Source organism: Scyliorhinus canicula, chromosome 23 (assembly GCF_902713615.1).
Source record: "Scyliorhinus canicula chromosome 23, sScyCan1.1, whole genome shotgun sequence".
Taxonomy (NCBI): Eukaryota; Metazoa; Chordata; class Chondrichthyes; order Carcharhiniformes; family Scyliorhinidae; genus Scyliorhinus; species Scyliorhinus canicula.
Window position 1 is genome coordinate 10,612,396 of NC_052168.1, and position 21,657 is coordinate 10,634,052.

At 48.4% G+C, this 21,657-nt stretch overlaps 1 protein-coding gene across 3 annotated transcripts in view; it reads left to right on the top strand.

Annotated features, from left to right (window-relative positions):
- Window positions 1–21,657, top strand: part of LOC119956298 (transportin-3-like) — a 71,111-nt gene that overhangs the window by 40,098 nt on the left and 9,356 nt on the right. For 2 of the 3 annotated variants that reach the window (XM_038783381.1, XM_038783380.1), the window contains exons 14-22: window positions 233–324; window positions 1,821–1,897; window positions 3,973–4,033; window positions 7,392–7,532; window positions 9,825–9,941; window positions 11,658–11,752; window positions 16,154–16,310; window positions 18,535–18,702; window positions 20,821–20,933. In XM_038783381.1, coding sequence (XP_038639309.1) covers window positions 233–324; window positions 1,821–1,897; window positions 3,973–4,033; window positions 7,392–7,532; window positions 9,825–9,941; window positions 11,658–11,752; window positions 16,154–16,310; window positions 18,535–18,702; window positions 20,821–20,933 — 1,021 coding nt within the window. The remainder of the gene's footprint in view (window positions 1–232; window positions 325–1,820; window positions 1,898–3,972; window positions 4,034–7,391; window positions 7,533–9,824; window positions 9,942–11,657; window positions 11,753–16,153; window positions 16,311–18,534; window positions 18,703–20,820; window positions 20,934–21,657) is intronic. The other variant, XM_038783382.1, reaches the window with a different exon arrangement.

Below are 21,657 nucleotides of genomic sequence, written 5' to 3' on the forward strand. Positions count from 1 at the left end.
GCCTGTGTTGCGCCGTGTTTAGGTAGCCAACTCACACTTGGCATGTGAAGAATGGCCAACTGGGTTTAGCATCAGAGGATGCCTCTTGAAGCAAAGTCGAAGAGTGGGTCGACGCTCTTTTGTAGGCCTGTTACCACGACCCTTTTTTGTCTCGCGTGGAATGTTCTGCTCCGATGGGGGTGATGTCTGCAGCCCTATTATACAGTGATGAGCACTCTTTCATTCTCACCAGGCATCTCCTTGGTGTTGGCTCGGATGCCATCAGACAAAATCGGAGAGACCTTCCAACGACTCTGCTCCATGCAAGTCATGGCTCTAAAGAAAGTAAGGAACGTTGCGATGTTCGTTTTTTTTAATGTACATATTTATTCTTTCACGGGGTGTGGGCATCGCTGGCAAGTATCAGAATTTGTTGCCCGCTCCTAATTGCTCTTGGACCGAGTGCCTTGGGCGGCCATTTCAGATGGCAGTTAAGAGTTGGCCACATTGCTGAGGGTCTGGTAGGCCAGACCAGATGGAGTTTTCCAACAATCCGTGATATTTTTAAGGTCCGAGACTTGCTTTCAATTCAAGATTTTATTGGTTGTATTGAATTCCGGCAACAGTTGTCGTGGGATTTGAACCAGCGCCCTCGTAACTTGAAATGAAAATCGCTTATTGTCACGAGTAGGCTTCAATGAAGTTACTGTGAAAAGCCCCTAGTCGCCACATTCCGGCGCCTGTCCGGGGAGGCTGGTACGGGAATCGAACCGTGCTGCTGGCCTGCTTGGTCTGCTTTAAAAGCCAGCGATTTTAGCTCAGTGAGCTAAACCAGCCCCTTTAGCCTGGACTTTAGCCTGGACCTCTGAACCACTGGCCCGTGACTTTACCACCACACACCATCTCTCTGCAATTTTATTAAAGGAGTTAGCTCCTTCTCCTTGATTAGGTAGAAATAACTCTTGAGAATTGAGATTGGCTGGCCAGCTTTTACAGACTGACTCAAATGGAACCATAGAATCCCTACAGTGCAGAAGGAGGCCATTCAGCCATCGCGTCTGCACCAATACTCTGAAAGGGCACCCTACTGAGACCCACTCCCCTGCCCTATCTCCGTAACCCCCTAACCCCCACTAAGGGGCAATGTAGCACGGCTAATCCACCTAACCTGCACAGCTTTGGACTGTGGGAGGAAACCGGAGCACCCGGAGGAAACCCACGCAGACACGGGGAGAAAGTGGAACTCCCCACGGTCACCCAAGGCCTGAATTGAGCCTGCTCCCTGGCGCTGAGAGTCAGCAGTGCTAACTACTGCGTCACCGTGCCTTCTTAAGTGTATCAACCTAGGGGGATTGCAAAAGTTCCTTTGATTCAGGTGGATTGACCATGCAACATTGCCCCTTACTGCCCAAAGACGTGCAGGTTCGGTAGAGTTGCGAAGATAGGGGGGGGGTGAACTTAGGTAGGGTGCCCTTTCAGAGGGTTGGTGCAGACTCAATGGACCGAATGGCCGCCTCCTGCACTGTACGGATTCTAACGGTTCTATGATTTGTGGCCCGCTCGCCTTTGCTGCCAACGGTGCATTTCCCACCCTTTCCTGCTTCTCTCCGGCTTACCTGGAGAGAACAAGGAAGTGAAGCAACCCTGTCCAGATATGAAGGGGAAATGCTGGGATTTGCCACATTTCTGATGGATGAGGGTGGTATAGTGAGAGTTCCGTTAGTGACTCCTTCACCCTCCCGTTCCCAAAGACCTGGGTTAAATTGTGTTTGTTGTGCTTCTGGTGTGTTGTGCTGTTGTGAGGCGAGTGTTGAACCTCCCGCTTTTGTATCTCTTCAAAGCTGTTGACGTCAGAGCAGACCAATGGAATCACGGCAGACCCAGCAGTGTGGTTGGATAGACTGGCAGCGATATTCAGGTACAGCCTCTTTGTTTCTTGTTGTCTCTGTGCCTGAAGAGTCTGGTCAGTGCACCTGACTAAATTCATCCCTTAACCCTTCACTCTCGGGTGAAAAAACCTTGCTGGCAACCAAGCCGGCTCATGGAGGGGTTTCTCTTATTATGAGGTGCTGCCCTTAGCTCCCGACCCGTCTAGAAAGATTCTTTAGGAGATGATAGATGGCCTTCACTAGTTGTATGTTGGCTCTCCAGACTTACATAGGGATAAGTCAGTCAAGACTGTCTCTTCAGTGGTCATAGAAAAACACAACCAGCCTAACATTTACATAGAAATCATAGAATTTACAGTGCAGGAGGCCATTTAGCTCATCGAGTCTAATAATAATCTTTATTAGTGCCACAAGTAGGCTTACATTAACACTGCAATGAAGTTACTGTGGAAATCCCCTCGTCGTCACATTTCGGCGCCTGTTCGGGTACACCAAGGGAGAATTCAAAATGTCCAATTCACCTAACAAGCACGTCTTTCTGGACTTGTGGGAGGAAACCGGAGCACCCGGAGGAAACCCACGCCGAGAACGTGCAGACTCCAGGCAGTGACCCAAGCTGAGAATCGAACCTGGGTCTCTGGCGCTGTGAAGCAACAGTGCTAACAACTGTACTACCGTGCTGCCACAACCCACTTGGCCAAGATATTTTCTCAACCCTTCTGAAACTCAGGAATGGATTCAGCCAGACCGCTTGACTTTTTAAAAAATAACCTGTCTTCTGGATATGGGTCCTCTGTGAAATGTAGTTTCAACTCTGTGTAGCATCGCCACAGTACACAATTGCCCCACATTTTGTAATAACTCGCACCAAAACGTAAGTCTGATTGTGAGTGTCTATGGCTGGTGCGCAAAAGATCTCACTGATGAAGCAAGAAGGTTTTCCTCTGAGGTTATATTTAAGGCAGATCATAAAGCCGTTTACCTGTGCCACGCCTGAGCTGGGCATGTATCGTACTGAAGCGAGGTGACAGAAACGAGAGAAGGACCATCACTGAGACTATAGCTTAATTTTAATAGTCCAGATTTATTAATTGAATTTAAATTCCATCAGCTCTGTGCTGGGATTAGAACGCGTGTCCCCAGAGCATTAAGCCTGGGGCCCTGCGACTATCCCAATGAAACAAATTTCCTACCTATCTGCTACAGCACGGTAGCATTGTGGATAGCACAGTCGCTTAACAGCTCCAGGGTCCCAGGTTCGATTCCGGCTTGGGTCACTGTCTGTGCGGAGTCTGCACGTCCTCCCCGTGTGTGCGTGGGTTTCCTCCGGGTGCTCCGGTTTCCTCCCACAGTCCAAAGATGTGCAGGTTAGGTGGATTGGCCATGATAAATTGCCCTTAGTGTCCAAAATTGCCCTTAGTGTTGGGTGGGGTTATTGGGTTATGGGGATAGGGTGGAGGTGTTAACCTTGGGTAGGGTGCTCTTTCCAGGAGCCGGTGCAGACTCGATGGGCCGAATGGCCTCCTTCTGCACTGTAAATTCTATGATACATCGAACTCTGGTGCCGGTTGGAGCTCAATGGGCAACGACCTTGCCTCGGAGTCAGAAGATATTGGGGTCAAGCCCCATTTCAGACACTTGAGCACAAAATGTAGGCTGGCATTGTAGGACAATACTGGAGTGTGCTGTACTGCCTTTCACCTGGGAAATTAAACTGATGTTCGTGTACCGTCTGGAATCTAAAAGATTCTGCGAATATTCAAAGAATGGGGCACTATTTCCCTATTTCAATCCTTCAATTGACGTCACTAAAATCCGACAATCTGATCGTTAGCACATTGCTATTTGCGACAGTTACTCTGTGCACATTGGTTACAGCGTTAAAGAAGTGTTTCATTGGCCGCAAAACACTTTGGGATATCCTGAGGTTATAAAAGGTGAGGTATAAATGTAAAGTTGTAGCTTTTAACATGACAAACTAGCCACAAAGAATCAAATTGCAAGGTTCGCTAATTTTCTGGCGTTAGTTTTATTTTTGACATATTATGTTGTCACAATCTGAAGCCATTCTCCCCTCACCCCTGTTCTCCTCTTGCGCTGACAGGCACACAAACGCTACTGTGGGAGAAGGGAGACCGCACCCCTGCCAGAAGGTTATCCAGGAGGTAAGAAAATTGCTCTGTCGTCATTGCCAAAAGGTCACAAAAGGGAAGCTTTGTTATTTGGAAAAGAGGATGTTTCCCTGCCAAGAAACTGAAATCAAAAGGGAAATGCTGGAAACGCACGCCAGGTCAGGCAGCATCTGCAAGAAGGTCATGTTCTGGGTGTGGCCCTTCACCAGGCTTACCTGGCATGCCAGCTCATCTTTGGCACGCTCTACTCTCCCATCATTTTCATGTTTTGGATTCACCCCGTTTGTTCCCATCTGCACGTTGTCATTAGGGGGAAGAGGGCTTGTTTTGCCCTGGGTGCCGACCTCTGGTTAACTGCTCGTTCCCAGGGACAAGCAGCTGCAAGAGCAACGGTTGCTCCAATAAAGCTGATTCCTAGAGGCCCTTCAGCCCTTCGAGTCTGTACCGACAAAACGCCACTAAATCTACACTAATCCCATAACCTTGAATGTCATGACATTTCAAGTTCTCATCCAAGTAGGTTGTGAGGTTTCCTGCCTCCATTACCCTCCCAGGCAGAGCATTCCAGACTCCCCCCACCTTCTGGGCCAATATTGTTTTACTCAAATCCCCTCACTCTCCTGCCCCTCACCTTAAAATTATGCCCCCTCGTTATGGGCCCTTCAACTAAGGAGTACAGCTGCTTCCTACCCTCCCTGTCCATATCACTCCACCTCAATCGGGTCCCTCCTCAGTCTTCACTGCTCCAAGGAAAACAACCTGAGCCTATCCAGCCTCTCTTCTTGGTCAAATGCTCCATCCCAGCAACGTCCTGGTGAATCTCCTCTGCACCCTTTTCAGGGCAATCACATCCTATAATGAGGCGACGAGAACTGCACGCACTACTCGAGCTGTGGCCTATAGTATAGCTCCAATGTAACCTCCCTGCACTTATAATCTATGCCACGACTGATAAAGGCAAGTGTCCCATATGCCACCTTAACTACCCTATTAACCTGTCCTGCTGGCTTCAGGATCTGTATACAAACATTCCAAGATCCCTCTGTTCCTCTGAGCTTCCTTGTGTCCTGCCATTCATTGAGTCTTGTTACTCCTTCCAAATCCTTCCAAAGTGTGTCACCTCGCACTTTTCAGGGTTAAATTCCATCTGTCCCTGATCTGCCCGTCTATCTTCCTGCAACCTGATACCACCTTCCTCATCATTAACCACTCGGCCAATCTTTGAATCGTCTGCAAACTTACTTACCATCCACACATTCTCATCTATATCGTTTATTTATTCATCACGATCAATAAGGGAGCCAGCGCTGATCCCTGTGGTATGTCACTGGACACCGGCCTCCACTCACACAAACACCCTTCTACCACCACCCTCTGTCTCCTATCAGTAAGCCAGTTTTCAATCCAACTTGCCAAGTTACCCTGGATCCCAAGTGCTTTTACCTCTCTTTCAGTCTCCCATGTGGGACCTTGTCAAAGGCTTTGCTGAAACCCATAGCAACTAACTGCGCCACTCTCATCTACACACCCGATCACCTCCTCGAAAAATGTAATCAAATTTGTTTGGCATGACCTCCCTCTGACAAAGCCATGCTGACTATCCCTGATCAGTAGAGAGCATCCTATCCGGCTGCATCACAGCTTGGTATGGCAACTGCTCGGCCCAAGATCGTAAGAAGCTGCAGAGTGTGGTGAACTCAGCCCAACGCATCACACAAGCTTGCCACCCCCACATTGATTCTGTCTACACCTCCTGCTGCCTCAGGAAGGCAGACAGCATTATCAGAGACCCCTCCCACCCAGGCATTGCCTTCTTCCAGACCCTTCCATCAGGCAGACGGTACAGAAGTCTGAAGACCCGCACATCCAGACATAGGAACAGCTTCTTCCCCACAGCTGCAAGACTCCTCAACGATTCCCCCTCGGACTGATCTGTTCCCTGTAAGAACACTATTCACGACCCCCTATGCTGCTCGTGCTCATGTATTTGCTTCGTTTGACCCCTTGTTCCACACTGTAACCAATCACTGTTTGTCGATGTACCATTTGTTAATGTTCTCTGTCGATTATTCTTTTTGTCTGCTATGTATGTACTGTGTACGTTCCCTCGGCTGCAGACAATTTCTTTTCACTGTACTTCGGTTTATGTGACAATAAATCAAATCAAAATCAAACCTTGCCTCTCCAAGTGGAAATTAATCTTCTCCTTCAGAATTTTCTCCAATAGTTTCCCTATGTGAGACTCACTGGTCTGTAATTCCCTGGTTTATCTCTACCACCCTTCTTGAAAAGTGGAACCACATTATATGTCTTCCAATCCTCTGGCGCCTCCCCTGTGGCAAGAGAGGAATTAAAAATTTGGGTCAGAGCCCCTGTAGTTTCCTCCCTTGCCTTCCACAGCAGCCTGGGATGCAACTCATCCGGACCTGGGGACTTGTCCATTTTTAAGCCTCCAATAGCTCCTCACTCCCTATGTCAAATTGTTCAAAACCGCTCCCCCAATTCAGAACCGACATCACCCGAGTGATAATGGATGTGAAATATTCATTTAACACCTTACCAATGCCCTCCAGCTCCAAGTACAGTTTTCCCCATTGGTCCCTAATTTCCTGTTTATCTTCTTATCCTTAATGGATTCTGCCTCATCATATTTGCCGGTGCTTTTTCATGCCCCCTTGTTGCTTTCCTAATTGCTATCTTAAATTTCCCCCCTGCACTTTCTATACTTCTCTAAGACCTCTGCTGATTTGCTCCCTTTACCTGCTAAAAGCCTCTCTCTTTTATTTCTTTTGCATCCTAACGTGTTAAAGGAGTCCTGTATGATCAGGCTGGCCACACATTGTACTTTAATCTCCGAGGTTCAGTCTTTAATTCGGCCACACTGCTGGAACAAAAGTCACCTCTTTCTCCTGATCCCAGATGTATGAGCTCCCAGCCAGTGTGGGGCTACAAAATAAAATGGGGCCATTGGTCGCCACCAGACTTGACCATGTCCACATGAGCTACACGGATGGAAATGTTATAAATGCTTTGGTGATAACTCTCCTGAGGGTGGGACAGGTTAGAGGGATGCTGCGCCTAACTTTGCCCCAGAATGCGAGTGTATAATAGAGTGAATGGAGCTGCATCTGATTTAGAAGTGCTCCTTGTAGATATGAGGAGAGAGTTTAATGCGTGCTGTATTGCGCCTGGGAGCATTTGGTGCTGGTGGCGGCTAGGCAAAGTTCCTTGGCTCTAAAATCCTTTGCTTTGAAAAGCGCACTCATTTCAGAGTTCATTTAGACGAATAGCTAATTGCAGACTGGGAATTGGGAGAATGGGTTTGTGTTTCCAAATAAGCGCTTTCCCCCACCCCCTTGAACAGACTTTCATTATATTTTTTCCATTGCAGATCTGGCCAGTGATTTCAGAAACCCTGTACAGGCACCAGGCTGATAATCGGATGGCGGAACGTTGCTGCCGATGCCTGCGCTTTGCGATCAGATGTGTGGGGAAAGGGTCTGCTATGTTGATTCAGCCCCTGGTGTCTCAGGTCTGTGTCCGCGCATGTATTAGTCCATCTGTTTGGTTCTGTATTGCGTGGGACGAATAACAGGGTGATGGCTTCTTGAAGCACAGAGTGAGAGAAGGTACCTCTGAAACGGGCGGAACAAAATCCTTTTCCGTTTTGGACACTGGATGATGTAACAACAAGGTGGTTGTGTAGACACTGGTCACAAGGACAAATGCGCTGCCAATTGCTGGTCACCTGTAAAGGGTTAGGGAAGTGAATAAAGGAACAAAAGTATTTTGAAACCTATAGGTCTGAAACTAAACTGGAAAAGTATTGCTTTGTTTCTGGTTCTCTTTCTGATTTATTTCAACATAATAACTAGATGATGGGTTGGCCGTTTCCGTGCTGGCTTACTTTCCACATTTGGTGGATATTTGAAGGTTACCATTATCCTGCTCTGCCCTAATGGAGGAACTGGAGTGCGCTTAGTGCTCCAGTTCTAAGTACCGTGATGATATTGTCTTCAGGGCCCTGTCTTGCCATTCTGAAATGCCAACCGTGTCCGGGTCACACTTCCTTGTGACAGATATAAGGAATGTAGGAATTTCCGATATATTGTATTACATGTATTCGGTGCAGTCAGGGCTAAAAGCCTGGGTTAGTGTGTGTGTGTTAGACTGCTACAGTCATGTTTTTAACAATCCTGGTTTGAAAGGCAGCTCGACATTTTGGGTACAGAGGTGCAATTAAAGCATTGTAAAAGTAAGATAATTCATTCCAGCCACGGATGTTGTTTGCTGAGGTTGGGCTAATGGAATTTTGTTTATATTAAGAAAGTTACCTGCGGATTTGATAATTAGGGACATGCGTTTAGTTTTAGTAAGGTGGTGTAGTTTACGGGCGTAGCCAGGGGATGAAGCAGTCCGTGTTGGGTTTTGGAGTCTCCATTCAGTTAAAAATTTGACTCTGCATTCTCCCCGTGCCTGCGTGCGTCTCACCCCCACAACCCAACAGATGTGCAGGATGGGTGGGTTGGCCACGTTAAATTGTCCCTTAATTGGGGAAAGAAAATTTTTTTTAAAAATATTTGACTGTCACCAGACCAGCAGCTGGTCTCAAATCAGTGAGCTTTGATACATCTATGAACAGGAGCAGTTTTTCTCAAAACAGTGAATTAAAGATTTGCCAGTAAACAGGACAGGAGCAGTTAATAAGGCTAGCAGGTTAAGCAGTGGTCTGACGCAGACAAGAAGCTATGGGCTGTTTCCTAACCAGATCTCTCTGTCTCTATCTCTCTCTCTCTTTTTCCAAACAGTCTATTCAAGTGTACAGCCGGAAACCTTGTGCTTGCTAACCATATTTAAAAGTCGATTTTGACCTGAAATGGGTTTTGCTTGAGTGGAGATAAAGATAGCAGTTAGGAGCGTTTCATTGTATTGTTAATCATTGTTTGATTGGCGATTGTAAGCTATTTTATTTGAGGTTAACATTAGTAACACTGTGTTAGTAATAACGTTTGTTTGGGCGACACGGTAGCACAGTGTCCCGGCTTGGGTCACTGTCTGTGCGGAGTCCGCACGTTCTCCCCGTGTCTGCGTGGGTTTCCTCCGGGTGCTCCGGTTTCCTCCACAAATCCCAAAAGACGTGCTTGTTAGGTGAATTGGACATTCTGAATTCTCCCTCTGTGTACCCGAACAGGCGCCGGAGTGTGGCGACAAGGGGCTTTTCACAGTAACTTCATTGCAGTGTTAATGTGAGCCTACTTGTGACCATAAAGATAAAGATTTTTTTAAATTTAGAGCACCTAATTTTTGTTTTCCAATTAAGGGGCAATTTAGCGCGGCCAATCCACCTAACCTGTACATCTTTGGGTTGTGAGGGTGAAACCCACACAGACACAGGGAGAATGTGCAAACTCCACACGGACAGTGACCTGGGGCTGGTATTCGAACCCGGGTCCTCAGCGCCATAGTCCCAGTGCTAACCACTGCGCCGAGTGCCACCCTAAAGATAAAGATTATTACATCCCTATTTTTGCATGAAATCATTCCTGGAGCGAAGTTTCCTTCCGTCACCGTCTTACAAATTAAATGACGTATTGGGGTTTCTGTCCAGTATCCTCGCAACTGTTAGGGTCTGATCTGGGATCCTAATACGGAGAGGCCGAAGTCTCAAAATAGGGCACTGAAACCGTTCAGGGAACAGTGCAATTCTGTGTGCGAGCGTAAAGTGACCCTTTTGCTATGGCCTGGGTGAGTGAGCTATAATTATCTTGTGCCTTTCTTTCTCTGTATGTGTGTGTGTGTCTCCTTTCCCTGCCCCACTCTCAAGATGGTGAGCGTGTACCAGTCCCACCAGCACTCCTGTTTCCTGTACCTCGGCAGCATTCTAGTGGACGAGTACGGCAGTGAGGAGAGCTGCACGCAGGGTCTGCTCGAGATGATGCAGGTTAGTTGCCGGCCTTTTGCGTGCATCCCTTTATGAGAAGTAAAAGTATTACAGTTGTCTCAATCTATCCTGGCCGACCCTCAATGGAGCCATGTCCTTAGGTGGTCTCAACATGTCCAATCTTGTGATCCCATCTTAGTCGCAGTGATCCAAATGTGACATTCCGAATAAGAAGCGGCCAGCAGTTTCAGAGTCTGGACATTCCATATTTTTATTTAAAATGAAGGTAGAGAGGACTCGAGGTCATCGAATGGGTCAACGTCTTGGCGAAAGAACGAAATGTCTAATTTGGGTTCGCCAACAAACCTGGGAAATAGCCATATTTTGCCACTGCGCTATATGTTATTATTAGGGAAACTGTGATCCCTCCAGCCCAGGCAGCATCCTTGGAAAGCTCCTCTGGACCCGCTCCAGTGCAATCCCACCCATCTGCATGAAGAAAGATTGAGGCTGTTTTCTTTGGAGTAACGAAGCTTAAGAGGGGACCTGATAAAGAGGTGTATAAGATTATGAAGGGCATTGATAGGATGGATAGGAAGGCACTTTTTTCCATTAGCAGAGGGGTCAATAACCAGGATGTATGCAAGGTAAGAGGTAGACGCTCTTTCACCCAGAGACTGGTGGGAGTCTGGAACTCACTGCCCAAAAGTGTGGTTGAGTCAGAAACTCTAATATAATTTAAGAAGCATTTAGATCAGGGGTGGGCAAACTACGGCCCGCGGGCTGCATGCGGCCCGCCAAAGGTCTTTATGCGGCCCACCATTTTTTTTTTAAAAACATTTTTTATTATTTCTTTTAAGGTTAATGGTGGGGGGGGGGGCTGTTGGGTTACTTACTGGTATAGGGTGAATACGTTGACTTGAGAAGGGCTCGGCACAACGTCGAGGGCCGAAGGGCCTGTTCTATGTTCTATATGAGGCGCCCAGAATCATAACCGGGTGAAGTAATTATTTTACTTAATATACTATGCGGGCCCTTTAAAATTGTGAATTTCTGAATGTGGCCCTTGCACGGAAAAGTTTGCCCACCCCTGATTTAGATATTCGCTTGCACTACCATAATCACCAGGGCTTTGGGCCAAGCACTGGAAAATGTGATAAGTGTAGTCACATCCTTGTTGACCGGCACAGACTGAATGGCCTTCTGTACTGTAAGCATCTATGAATCTATAATCCTCAAATCTATGGCTGCTTAAATGGATGGCCAAGTTTCAAGATCAAAAGTATGGTACTGCTTCCAGTGGAATGTTGCCATTTCCCACTCGCCACCTTGAACCAAACATTATTTTTTTTTTTTAATATACTAATATCTCTGAGAAATCACGGGCTGCTTCTTGGGATACGGTTTTATACCATTCGCCAGCACACTCTCGCCTCCTGCGGATGGGGAGGTGTCATTGGGGACCTCTGTCAAATGTCTGTTGGCCAGCTGATCTCCCATGGGGACACAAGCCGACAAGCACGGTCGAATCTGCTGCCCGCCAGGAGTTACTAGGCACTAGTCAGGATCTCTTGGCTGACCCTTGCTCGCCCGGCCTCACTTCAAGGACATGGAAGCCAACCATCGATTCTGGCTCATTCAGCACTGACCGGGACTCGCTGGTCTGTATGTTCTTGGACTACAGGACAGTGTCTTTATCCACAGATCAAATGGTGGAGCTTTGAATTGTCACGGCTCTCGTAATTTAAATGATTTTGTTGCAATTCTTCTCTTCAGGCATTTTGTGGGCCGACATTCCAGCTGCTGGAAGAACCTAGAGGATTCCAGAACCATCCTGACACTGTGGATGATCTCTTTCGCTTGGCAACAAGGTAGAGGGGGTATTGCTGTAGTGGGCCAACTTTCACTGACGGCGGCAAAGGAATTTTCTGCTTTTTATCCACTTTCCATGTAGAAACACAGAAAATAGGAGCGGAGGGGGGGGGCCATTCGGCCCTTCAGGCCTGCTCCGCCATTCATTACAATCATGGCTGATCATCCAACTCATTAACCTGTTCTCGCTTTCACATAAGAAATAAGAACCCATAGGTTCCTAAGTAAATGTGCACTATTACCAAAGAAATGAAAATGTATTCACAAATTCGGGAGCGTTTAGACAATTTGGAAGCGTTTCAGAGCAGTGCGAGGAGATCCCTCTAATAGTCCTTATTTGTGTTTAGTAAAGTGTGAGTGAAATTTTCAGTCTGGGTCCAGTTGACTAGGAACAGCCAGTGGTACAGTTTATAGGTCTGGTTTGGACGATCGAAGGGGGAGGTTATTGTAGAGATCAAGGTCCAACATTTTTGTGAGCATTCAGATTTGGGTTCTGGACCGGGGGAGGTGAGTGTAGAGTGTGCGCGGTGTCACGTTTTCGGCACATGCTGCATTTCAATGTCTTCCTCACTCAGGGTCAGAATGTGATTTAAAAAATCTGATGACGGCAATCGTTTATATAAGCAGCTTCCTTCCCTGCCTCTGATTCCCCCCCCCCCCCCCCCCCCCCCCCCTCCCTGCACCTCACCAGAATGGTACGCAGGGTCAGGGGTTGAAGATGAGAATAACAACTTTCCACTCAACCCCAAGTGGCACTGATCAATTCCCACGTTGACGTCTGCAGCCTTCCCAAAGTATTTATCTTCTAAAAATAATCCTGGGGAGAGTTTCTCCATCACAGTCGCAAATGTCTGGTTTCCCGGGAAATGGAGCGGCTGCTTGGAATCTGTTAAGCCTCTGTGGACCTCGGGGGGTCACTGGCGAGGCCAAGTTCTGTTCATTTTAATCTGCTCGCACTTATGGAGTGATCTCCGTGTTGGTGAAGAGCTTTTAACCCTTAGTTTGGGCTGAAAGCTTTCGGCCTTTTCCACCTCAAGGCACTTGTTGACGGACAGATCGACCGTACCTCATCTCGTGTGTGCGCGTGTGTGAGCCAAGTCAATGTGGCCACCGTGAGTGTCTTGCAAAGAAGTTTTGCTTTCCTCACAATGTCCATGCGCAGACCTTTTTCAAAAATGATGTTTATTGGAATTTTAAATTTTTTAACAAAATAGCGCGACAAAGTTACAAAATAATAGCACCCAAAGCGGGGGGGGGGTGCTACAGCTTAATCCAGATGAGCATAGTATGGAAGAGGGGTTATTCACTAAGGCCCCGCCTTCTCAACCTTGCCCCTCGCCTGAGGTGTGGTGACCCTCAGGTTAAATCACCACCAGTCAGCTCTCTCCCCTCAAAGGGGAAAGCAGCCTCAGATTACCTGGGACTATGGCGGCTTTACCTTTGGTATGGAGCAGCAGAACAACATCACAATTGGCTTGATGCCATCATTCAATAATCCAGCGGAGCTTTCTCGTCCCGGATCCCAGACCATCTGCATCCATGTAGGAGCAAGGAACGGATTTGTTGTACCCGCCCTCGCAAAAAAGCACGGAGTCCCCAGGTCTACGGGGAGTTACAGGCATACCACGTAACAGAATCTCAAACTCTGCCCATCGCAGAACCACAACTATAACTGAAGGAGCGGAAGCGAGGACCAACAGCAGTTAACAGTATGTTCACACTATGGTGAAATCCACCAGGCCTCCCAAGGCAAAAGGGAAAAAGAGCAAAGAAACTGACCCACCTGGCTATCCCATCAGATGACAACACATCAGACAAGAAGAGAAGGCCACGTTATTAACAAAAGATGGAGGGGCCCATCTCCCTAGAGGGAATTACAGGATGTCCACCAAGGCACAGAGCTTGACCCATCCCCTGACTCCTGCACGCCAGAGCGACAAGGAAACAAAACCCAGCCCCCCCCCCCCCCCCCCGCGCTCTCGGAGAGGGACATCTCGAGCCCCCATGGGGTAACAGGATAACAGCCACAGCACTGGCCCAGGCCTAGCCCAGCACCAACCAACACACACAAAAACTACACCCCCAGGGCCTCCAGCACACCCCAAAAAACAATCCCTCACTCGAGTCACGCCTGCATCTTTCCGGCCCCATCCAAAGCAACGCACCGTAAGAGGATGATTATTCCAGCCCCGGTCTTGGGGGGGGGGGGGGGGGACTCCTCCCCAAGAAGAGGAAGAATCATCAAGACCCCCAGAAATGAGGGACGCTGATAGGATGGGGCCGACCCCCTCCTCCCCGGCACAAACACAGAGACCATTCCCGCTCCCCCGATCACCAGGCCGGATCAGGATAAGAAGACCAACATCATGCTCACCTGAATGAAGAGATGTTGAGAAGAAAAGCAAACCTCCAGAGAGGGGACATTCAGCCCAGCTCGGAAACCCAGAGCAACCTCCCACCTCTACTGCCCGACCACCACAGAAAGCCCAGGGGAGGAACACGGAAGGGTGTGCAAAGGGAGACGGAACCAAATCGAATCAGGATTTCCAACTATTTGGAACTCCAAACAGAAGAAGGAGAAGGAAAAATTGAGCCTCAAGAAGGAGTCAGATCTCTCCAGGGTACAAACTCCATCCTGGCCAAATTAAGATAAAGACATGTTTGGAGTCTTGATTCAAAGAATGTCGAAGTCCAATAGGGAAAAACCCCAAAACAGATTAGTTCTAACTGGGAGGGGCTATCCTCAATGAGTACCGAGCTGACCTTACAAACCATATCCACCCACCTTTCACCCTGCCCCAGCTCCACTCCTCATCGTCATCAACGAGACGGGGGTGACATCACCCGAAACACGCCACACCTCCGAGACGAGAGCCCGTTCAGCAACAACTGCGGCACTCCTGGCTGGGCCGCACCCCCCCCCCCCCCCCCCCCCCCAGCTCCCTCCAAACGCCATGGGAGCAAAACCAGGATTGAAGCATTTTCTTCTCGGCTTTTCCTCACCAAAAGAACTTCCTGTGATACAGCACAGGCCCCCGAGCCAAAAGTCAGAAATGTGCATCTAGACGAAACGATAGATTAAAAGATGAGCAGAGGCGGAGTTTGCGAAAACGCAGCGCTCCCACGTTCACGTCACGTGGACCCCTGACCATGCGCAGACTTCTTCATGTGGGTGGGGGTTGTTACCGGAAAATAATTCGAAATCCTGATTCGATTCGGTTCCGTCTCCCTCTGCACACCCTTCCCTGTTCCCCATCTCTATCCCAGGCTGCAGGAGTGAAGAGGCCCGCGGTGGTATGATGAGCACAATCAAGCCTCTAGGCCCTACCTGTTTTCTTTTTTCAGTATCACAGCACACGGTGCACTGACCTGAGGGAGACAGCATCTAGTTTGATATTTAACAAATTCAGCAGCAACTTCTCAGTATATACTGCCCTTGACATAATAGAACTTCCCAAGCACTTCACAAGAACGTTGTTAAATAATGTATGACACCGGGCCACTTAAGGTATTCGTTCAGATGGCTTAAAGGTGACCAAAGAGTGGATCAGGAGCGTCGTAAAGGAGGAAAGCGTGGTCGAGAGGTTGGAGAGGTTGGGTATCTGAAGGTACAGCCCCCGCTGGTGGAGCGATTAAAACCAGAATCAGATGAACACACATATCTCGGAGGGGTTTTAGTGCTGGAGGAGATTAGAGATGGGGAGGAAATGAGGACATAGAGGATTTGGACGAGAGGACGACAGTTTTAAAATCGAGGGAGTGCCGAAGGGCCTGTTCCTGCGCTGTATTCTTTCTGTTGCTTGACCTGGGAGCCAGTGTTGGCCGTGGAGCACAGGGCCTGGTGCCAGCTAAGGCACAGACAGCAGAGTTTTGGGTGGCTTCAAACCTGCAAAGTTCACCTTGTTAAACTTTGATCCTGCAGCACTTTCATTATCTATTGGCCATAGATTTAAGTTAACGGACCATTAATTTATTGCTGTGTAACTTCCTTTGATGGCTTGTGCGCTAGATCTGCTACCCAGACTGATACTGAGCCATACGGGCCATTGGGTCATGCACTGAATCTATGGTCTATACTGATTCAGTTGGTCTCTGTGCAGGGAGCAGTGGCTGTAGTATCCTTGGGCGAAGGTGGTGACAGATTGTCCAGTGTTCCTGCTCCGTCATACGAGGGGACATTGAATGATGGTGGGGACATGCCTTACTGTGATGACCCACACAGTTCAATAGTCCACGGATATTCCAGTTCGATTCACATGAAATGATCATTGTGCGAGGCACTGTAAACTTAATACTGGGCAGCAAGGAAACAGTTACTTAAGCAAAGGACAGGAGAGCACGCAAAGAACGAACAGGAATTAAAATCTCATTAAAATTAACCTGCCTCTTTGTATCCGCAGGTTCATTCAGCGAAGTCCAATTGTTTTGATTCAAAGCCCAGTGATGTCCTTAATTATTCAGTGTGCATTGGCAGCAACAACACTGAACCACCGCGACGCAAACTCCAGCGTGATGAAGTTCCTGCAGGATCTGGTTCACGTGGCGACAGTCAATAAGGTGGGTTGGGGGGGGGGGGGGGGTGCGATAGTCCAAACCTCCATCCACAGCCTTCTTTTAGCCGCCGACTCTGTCCATTTGGCTTGGTCAGCGGCTGCACCTATCCCCCCTCCCCCCCCCCCCCCTCCCCCCATCGTCTCTGACTGGCTTATGTTTCCTTTGATTGATGTGCACATTTGCATTGTAAAAGGGAGCCTTGCTTTGTTTTGTATTGGCCGAGATGTTCCCTGTGCACCTGCCCAGCTCAGAGTGACCATAACCTTCAGAGCTTGAGCTGTGCAGCCGAGGCTGATACTAAAGTACCAGTTCTGATGGAATGTTCCAGTGCCAAAAACAAGTGGGGGGAGAGAGAGAGTGGCATAGTGGTTAGTGTTACCGGGCTACGTTAATTTGAATTCAATTAATTTAAAAAAAATCAAAAACCTGCAATTGGGGGCAGCATGGTGGCACAGTGGTTAGCATTGCTGCCTACGGCGCTGAGGACCCGGGTTCGAATCCCGGCCCCGGGTCACTGTCCGTGTGGAGTTTGCACATTCTCCCCGTGTCTGCGTGGGTTTCACCCCCACAACACAAAGATGTGCAGGATAGGTAGATTGGCCACGCTAAATTGCCCCTTAATTGGAAAAAATAATTGGGTAATCTAAATTAAAAAAAAAAAAGAAACCTGCAATTGTAAGCTGGTCTCCATAACGGTGACCTTGAAAATGGGCGGCACGGTAGCACAGTGGTTAGCACTGTTGCTTCACAGCGCCAGGGACCCGGTTTCGATTCCTGGCTTGGTTCACAGTCTTTGCGGAGTCTGCGTGGGTTTCCTCCAGGTGCTCCGGTTTCCTCCCACAAGTCCAGAAAGACGTGCTTGTTAGGTTCATTGGACATTCTGAATTCTCCCTCTGTGTACCCGAACAGGTGCCGGAATGTGGCGACGAGGGGATTTTCACAGTAACTTCACTGCAGTGTTAATGTAAGCCTACTTGCGACAAAGATTTTATTATTTTTTAAAAAATAAAAGCCCATCTTTTTCTTCATTGTCCCTTTAGGGAGGGAAATCTGCCGTCCTCACCCAGTCTGGCCTGTACCTGATTCCAGGTCCATAGCAATATGATTGGCTCTTAACTGCCCCACGGAAATTTCCCGAGCGAGCCATTAGGTCCAAGGGCAATTAGGGACGGCTACAAATGCCGGCCTTGCCCAGCGATGCCAATGTCCCGTGAAAGGTTAAAGAAAATCAGTGCTGTCTTTCAAATGAAGCGTTAAATCTGAATGCCTGTTAAAGAGGCCGTAACAATATTCTGTAGTGAAGGAAAGCGTCTGTCCAGACGCTGTTTATCCCTTCACTAACCCCCACCCCAAACCCATTTAGCTGTTAATTCATTTTATTGTTCATCGTGGGATCTTGCTGTGTGAAAGTCAGCTCGTGCACCTAAATTTTAGCAATAGCTGAGAAGAGAAGTGGTGGCAGCAACTTTTTAATTGCAAGTTTGCTTCATTTAAATAAAAAAAGAAAGACGCTTTTTTTTAATGTTGCTAATATAACCGTAGAATTTCTACTGTGCAGAAGAAGGACATTCAGCCCATTGGGTCTGCACCGACCCTTTGAAAGAGCACCCGACCCAGGTCCACTCCCTCGCCCTCTCCCCGTAACCCCACCTAACCTTGCACATCTTTGGACTGTGGAAGGAAACCGGAGCACCCGGAGGAAACCCACGCAGACACGGGGAGAACGTGCAAACTCCACACAGTCACATGAGGCTGGAATTGAACCCGGGTCCCTGGCGCTGTGAGGCAGCAGTGCTACCCACTGTGTCGCCGTCCTTAAACTTCTCCAGCCGCCTACCTCACTCTCCTTTCAAACACTCCTTCAAACTGACCGTTGTCACGATGTCTCCTTATGTGAGGGAGCCTGCCGAATTTTGTTTGTGATGCTGCTGAGGAGCAACATGCAGTGTTTCACTGTGTTAGGTACTCTATGGATATCTGAATACAAATTGTTATCGATGACCTTGGTCTTCCTCATTTACAGTAATTGAAATTGTGACCTTGACAGTCGTTCATATTACGCACTGGTGCCTATCGACAGAACACTGGGCTCATGGTTGTTCATTGCTGTGACCTTTTAAACCAGCACCTCCTCCTTCGACTTGGCCCAAGTGCCGCCAAACGTCCGTGGAGGCTGCCTTTAATCAACAGGCTGTGGGGTAATTTGCTATCTGTTGGCACGTTCCAGCACAAAGAAGATTTTGAGCTCCGAAAGAACCTGGTCCACGGATTTCTGGGAGAGAGCGGGGCGCTGCTGGTTGCTCAGCTCGTCCAGGCGTGCTGTTTCTACCTCGTGCCAAGCATGCTGGGAAATGTGGCCGACGTCATGTGGGAACTTCGCATTTTTGACCGTAAGGTATGTAATGGGAGACAGGTGGCGGCTTAATACTTGCATGATTTTTGGCTACCTCCACCCCCCCTTGCTGGCTTAGTGGATAAACGCGCCGTGTACATCAATACTAAGGTGCACAATCTGGATCTGAGCTACATTTGCTGACCTTAGCCCAGGGTGTCGAGACGTGGTTGCAGAGGGGTGGTGGGCTCATCTAGAATTCTGGGACTCCTAAACTCCAATGAATACAGGTCCAACCTTTCCTCACACAATAAACCCCTCATCCCTGGAATCTGCTGACCGAACCTTCTGTGAGCAGCTTGTAATGCACTTATGTCTTTTCTTATGTCAGGAGGCCAAAACTGTACACAGTAATCCCTTTCTGGAGCTGCTGTACATTTCCAGCATTTTTCCTATTATTAGTTTTGTCTTGTACAAGGAGCTGGCAGGGCCAGTGAAGTCGACACTGAATTCCCTCGGGGACTGGGATTGGAAGTGGTGGTGATGAATGTCTTCTCTCCAAGTCCTCTCCTGTACGCACTCTCCTGGAGCCCATCCTTGACTCGCTCAAAACCCAACCACTTGAGTTAAAATTGGACCCTGATTCGGGTGTTTCCCTCATTCTGCAATGGTTAGTCCCGCTGTGTGCTGATGGTATCCTGCCCTGTAACCAAGCAACAGTGACGTCTCGTATGGTCCACTCCACGTGATGTGTTACTGACGTCACTTGTGGGCCAGCCTTCGCCCGGGGAGGGAGAGTGAACGAGCCTGATTTCTCATAGTTGTGGCTGGCTCCAGGGGTACGGAGTCAAGGTGTGTCGATGGAGTTAACATGCAAATCAGCCATGATCTAATTGAATGGTGGCACAGGCTGGAGAGACTAAATGGCCTGTCTATGTTCCCATGCACGTTGCAATCTGTTGGTGGTGTGTAACACTAACAGTACCACTAATGGCTGCAACCTGCTCGACATAACTGAAGGCTACTCGGGTGTTCACGTCGTGCAGAAGAAACATGTCAAAGGATAGTGAACTGTGTCGTGATAACTCTTTGAGAGCTACTCAGCAAGTAGCTAGGATGTAAACCATGTGGCCAGCAGACATTGTCCGGAGGGGTTTTCCGTTTAGCTAGCAGCATGTGGCACAGTGGTTAGCACTGCTGCATGACTGCGCCAGGGACCCGGGTTCGATTCCGACCTTGAGTGACTGTCCGTGTGGAGTTTGCACTTTTTCCCCGTGTCTGCGTGGGTTTCCTCCGGGTGCTCCGGTTTCCTCCCACAGTCCAAAGATGTGCAGGCTTGGTGGATTGACCATGCTAAATTACCCTTAGTCACCCCCCCCCCCCCCCCCCCCCCCCAAAAAAAAGGTTAGGTGGGGTTACGGGGATAGGGTGGAGGTGTGGGCTTGGGTAGCATGCTCTTTCCCAAGGGCCGATGCAGACTAGATGGGCCGAATGGCCTCCTTCTGCACTAAATTGTATGATCATAAGATTAGGTGGGGGAGTGGGCCTAGGTAGCGCGCTCTTTGAGAGGGTTGGCGCAGACTCGATGGGCTCAATAGCCTCCTCCTGCACTATGGGATTCTATGGTTCTTTTTAAAAATGTTTTTATTAAGGCATATATACATCACATAACAAATAAATAACGAACACTCCCACGCTCCACCCTCCCTGCCTTTTACCCTCCGCGCACTCTGCCTCCTTTATAACCCCAAAGTCCCTCCCCCTCCCCTGCTGACTTCTTAACTCTCCTTGAAGTTGATAAACGGTTTCCATCGCCGGGCAAACCCCTCCAAATCCCCCCTCAAGGCGAACTTGATTTTTTCCAACTTAAAGAATTCCTCGAAGTCGCTCACCCACACCCCCGTTTTCGGTGGTCCCGAGTCAGGGTTCTATGTGGTGTGCAGGGGTTGCAGCTGCAGTGCATGTTACCAATAGCTGTTGAATATTTATAGTAAATCTGCCTGCTGAGCTACATCTCCAAATAAACCAAACCAATCTTTCGTTTGTCGGTCCTGTGTGAGGTTGGTAAGTTTGTATTGAGCAAGAATACAACTGCCTGTGATCCCTGTTTCAAATTACTGTTTGCACCTATCCATCCAAACTCTTGTCAATTACATGCTTTGTTTGTCTATCCGAAACCAGACGTTCTGCCGGTGGCTGGAGGAAGCTCTGAAAGCCCTCCCGAAGGAGCTGACAGCTGGAGCTATTACCGCGACAGAGAAGCAAGTGACGGAGTTCCACAAGCAGGTCATGTTGTACGTACAAGTATTACTAACCAGTCGGGAATTGCACCTCCGCATCAATATTATTTTCACACGTATTCTGTGGGAGATGATGAAAGCACTTGCATTTAAATAACGCATTTTGCACCATTTGAACATACCAATGCCAATAAAGGGACCTCTCAAGTTGCCGTGTAAGGAAACGCAGCAGCTGATTGCCACCCAGCAAGGCTCCACAAACAATAATGTGATAAACGACTAGATAATCTATTTTAGTGGCGTTTAGTGAAGGAATGTTGGCCAGGACACCAGGAATGTTCACTGATCTTCAAATGGAGTGATAGGATTTTCTGTGTCGACCTGCGGACATGGCTTAAAACCTCACCCGAAGGTGCACCAGTGATACGAAGATGGTCTTGAAGTGTGCAGTATGTGTACATGTGTTTGTATCCTCAAGGCTCCCCTGTGGATGAAGTTGAGTTTATTTCATGAATGGCTGAGGCGGGGGCGGCACGTGACACAGTAGTCAACACTGCTGCCTACAGCGCTGAGGGCCCCGGTTTGAATCCCGGCCCTGGATCACTTTCCATGTGGACTTTGCACATTCTCCCCGTGTCCCCATGGGTTCCACTCCCACAACCCAAAGATGTGCAAGGTAAGTGGGTTGGCCATGTTAAATTGCCCCTTAATTGGGAAAAAAAAATAATTGGGTACTCTAAATTTATTTTTAAAAATGAATGGCTGAGATGGGGATGCT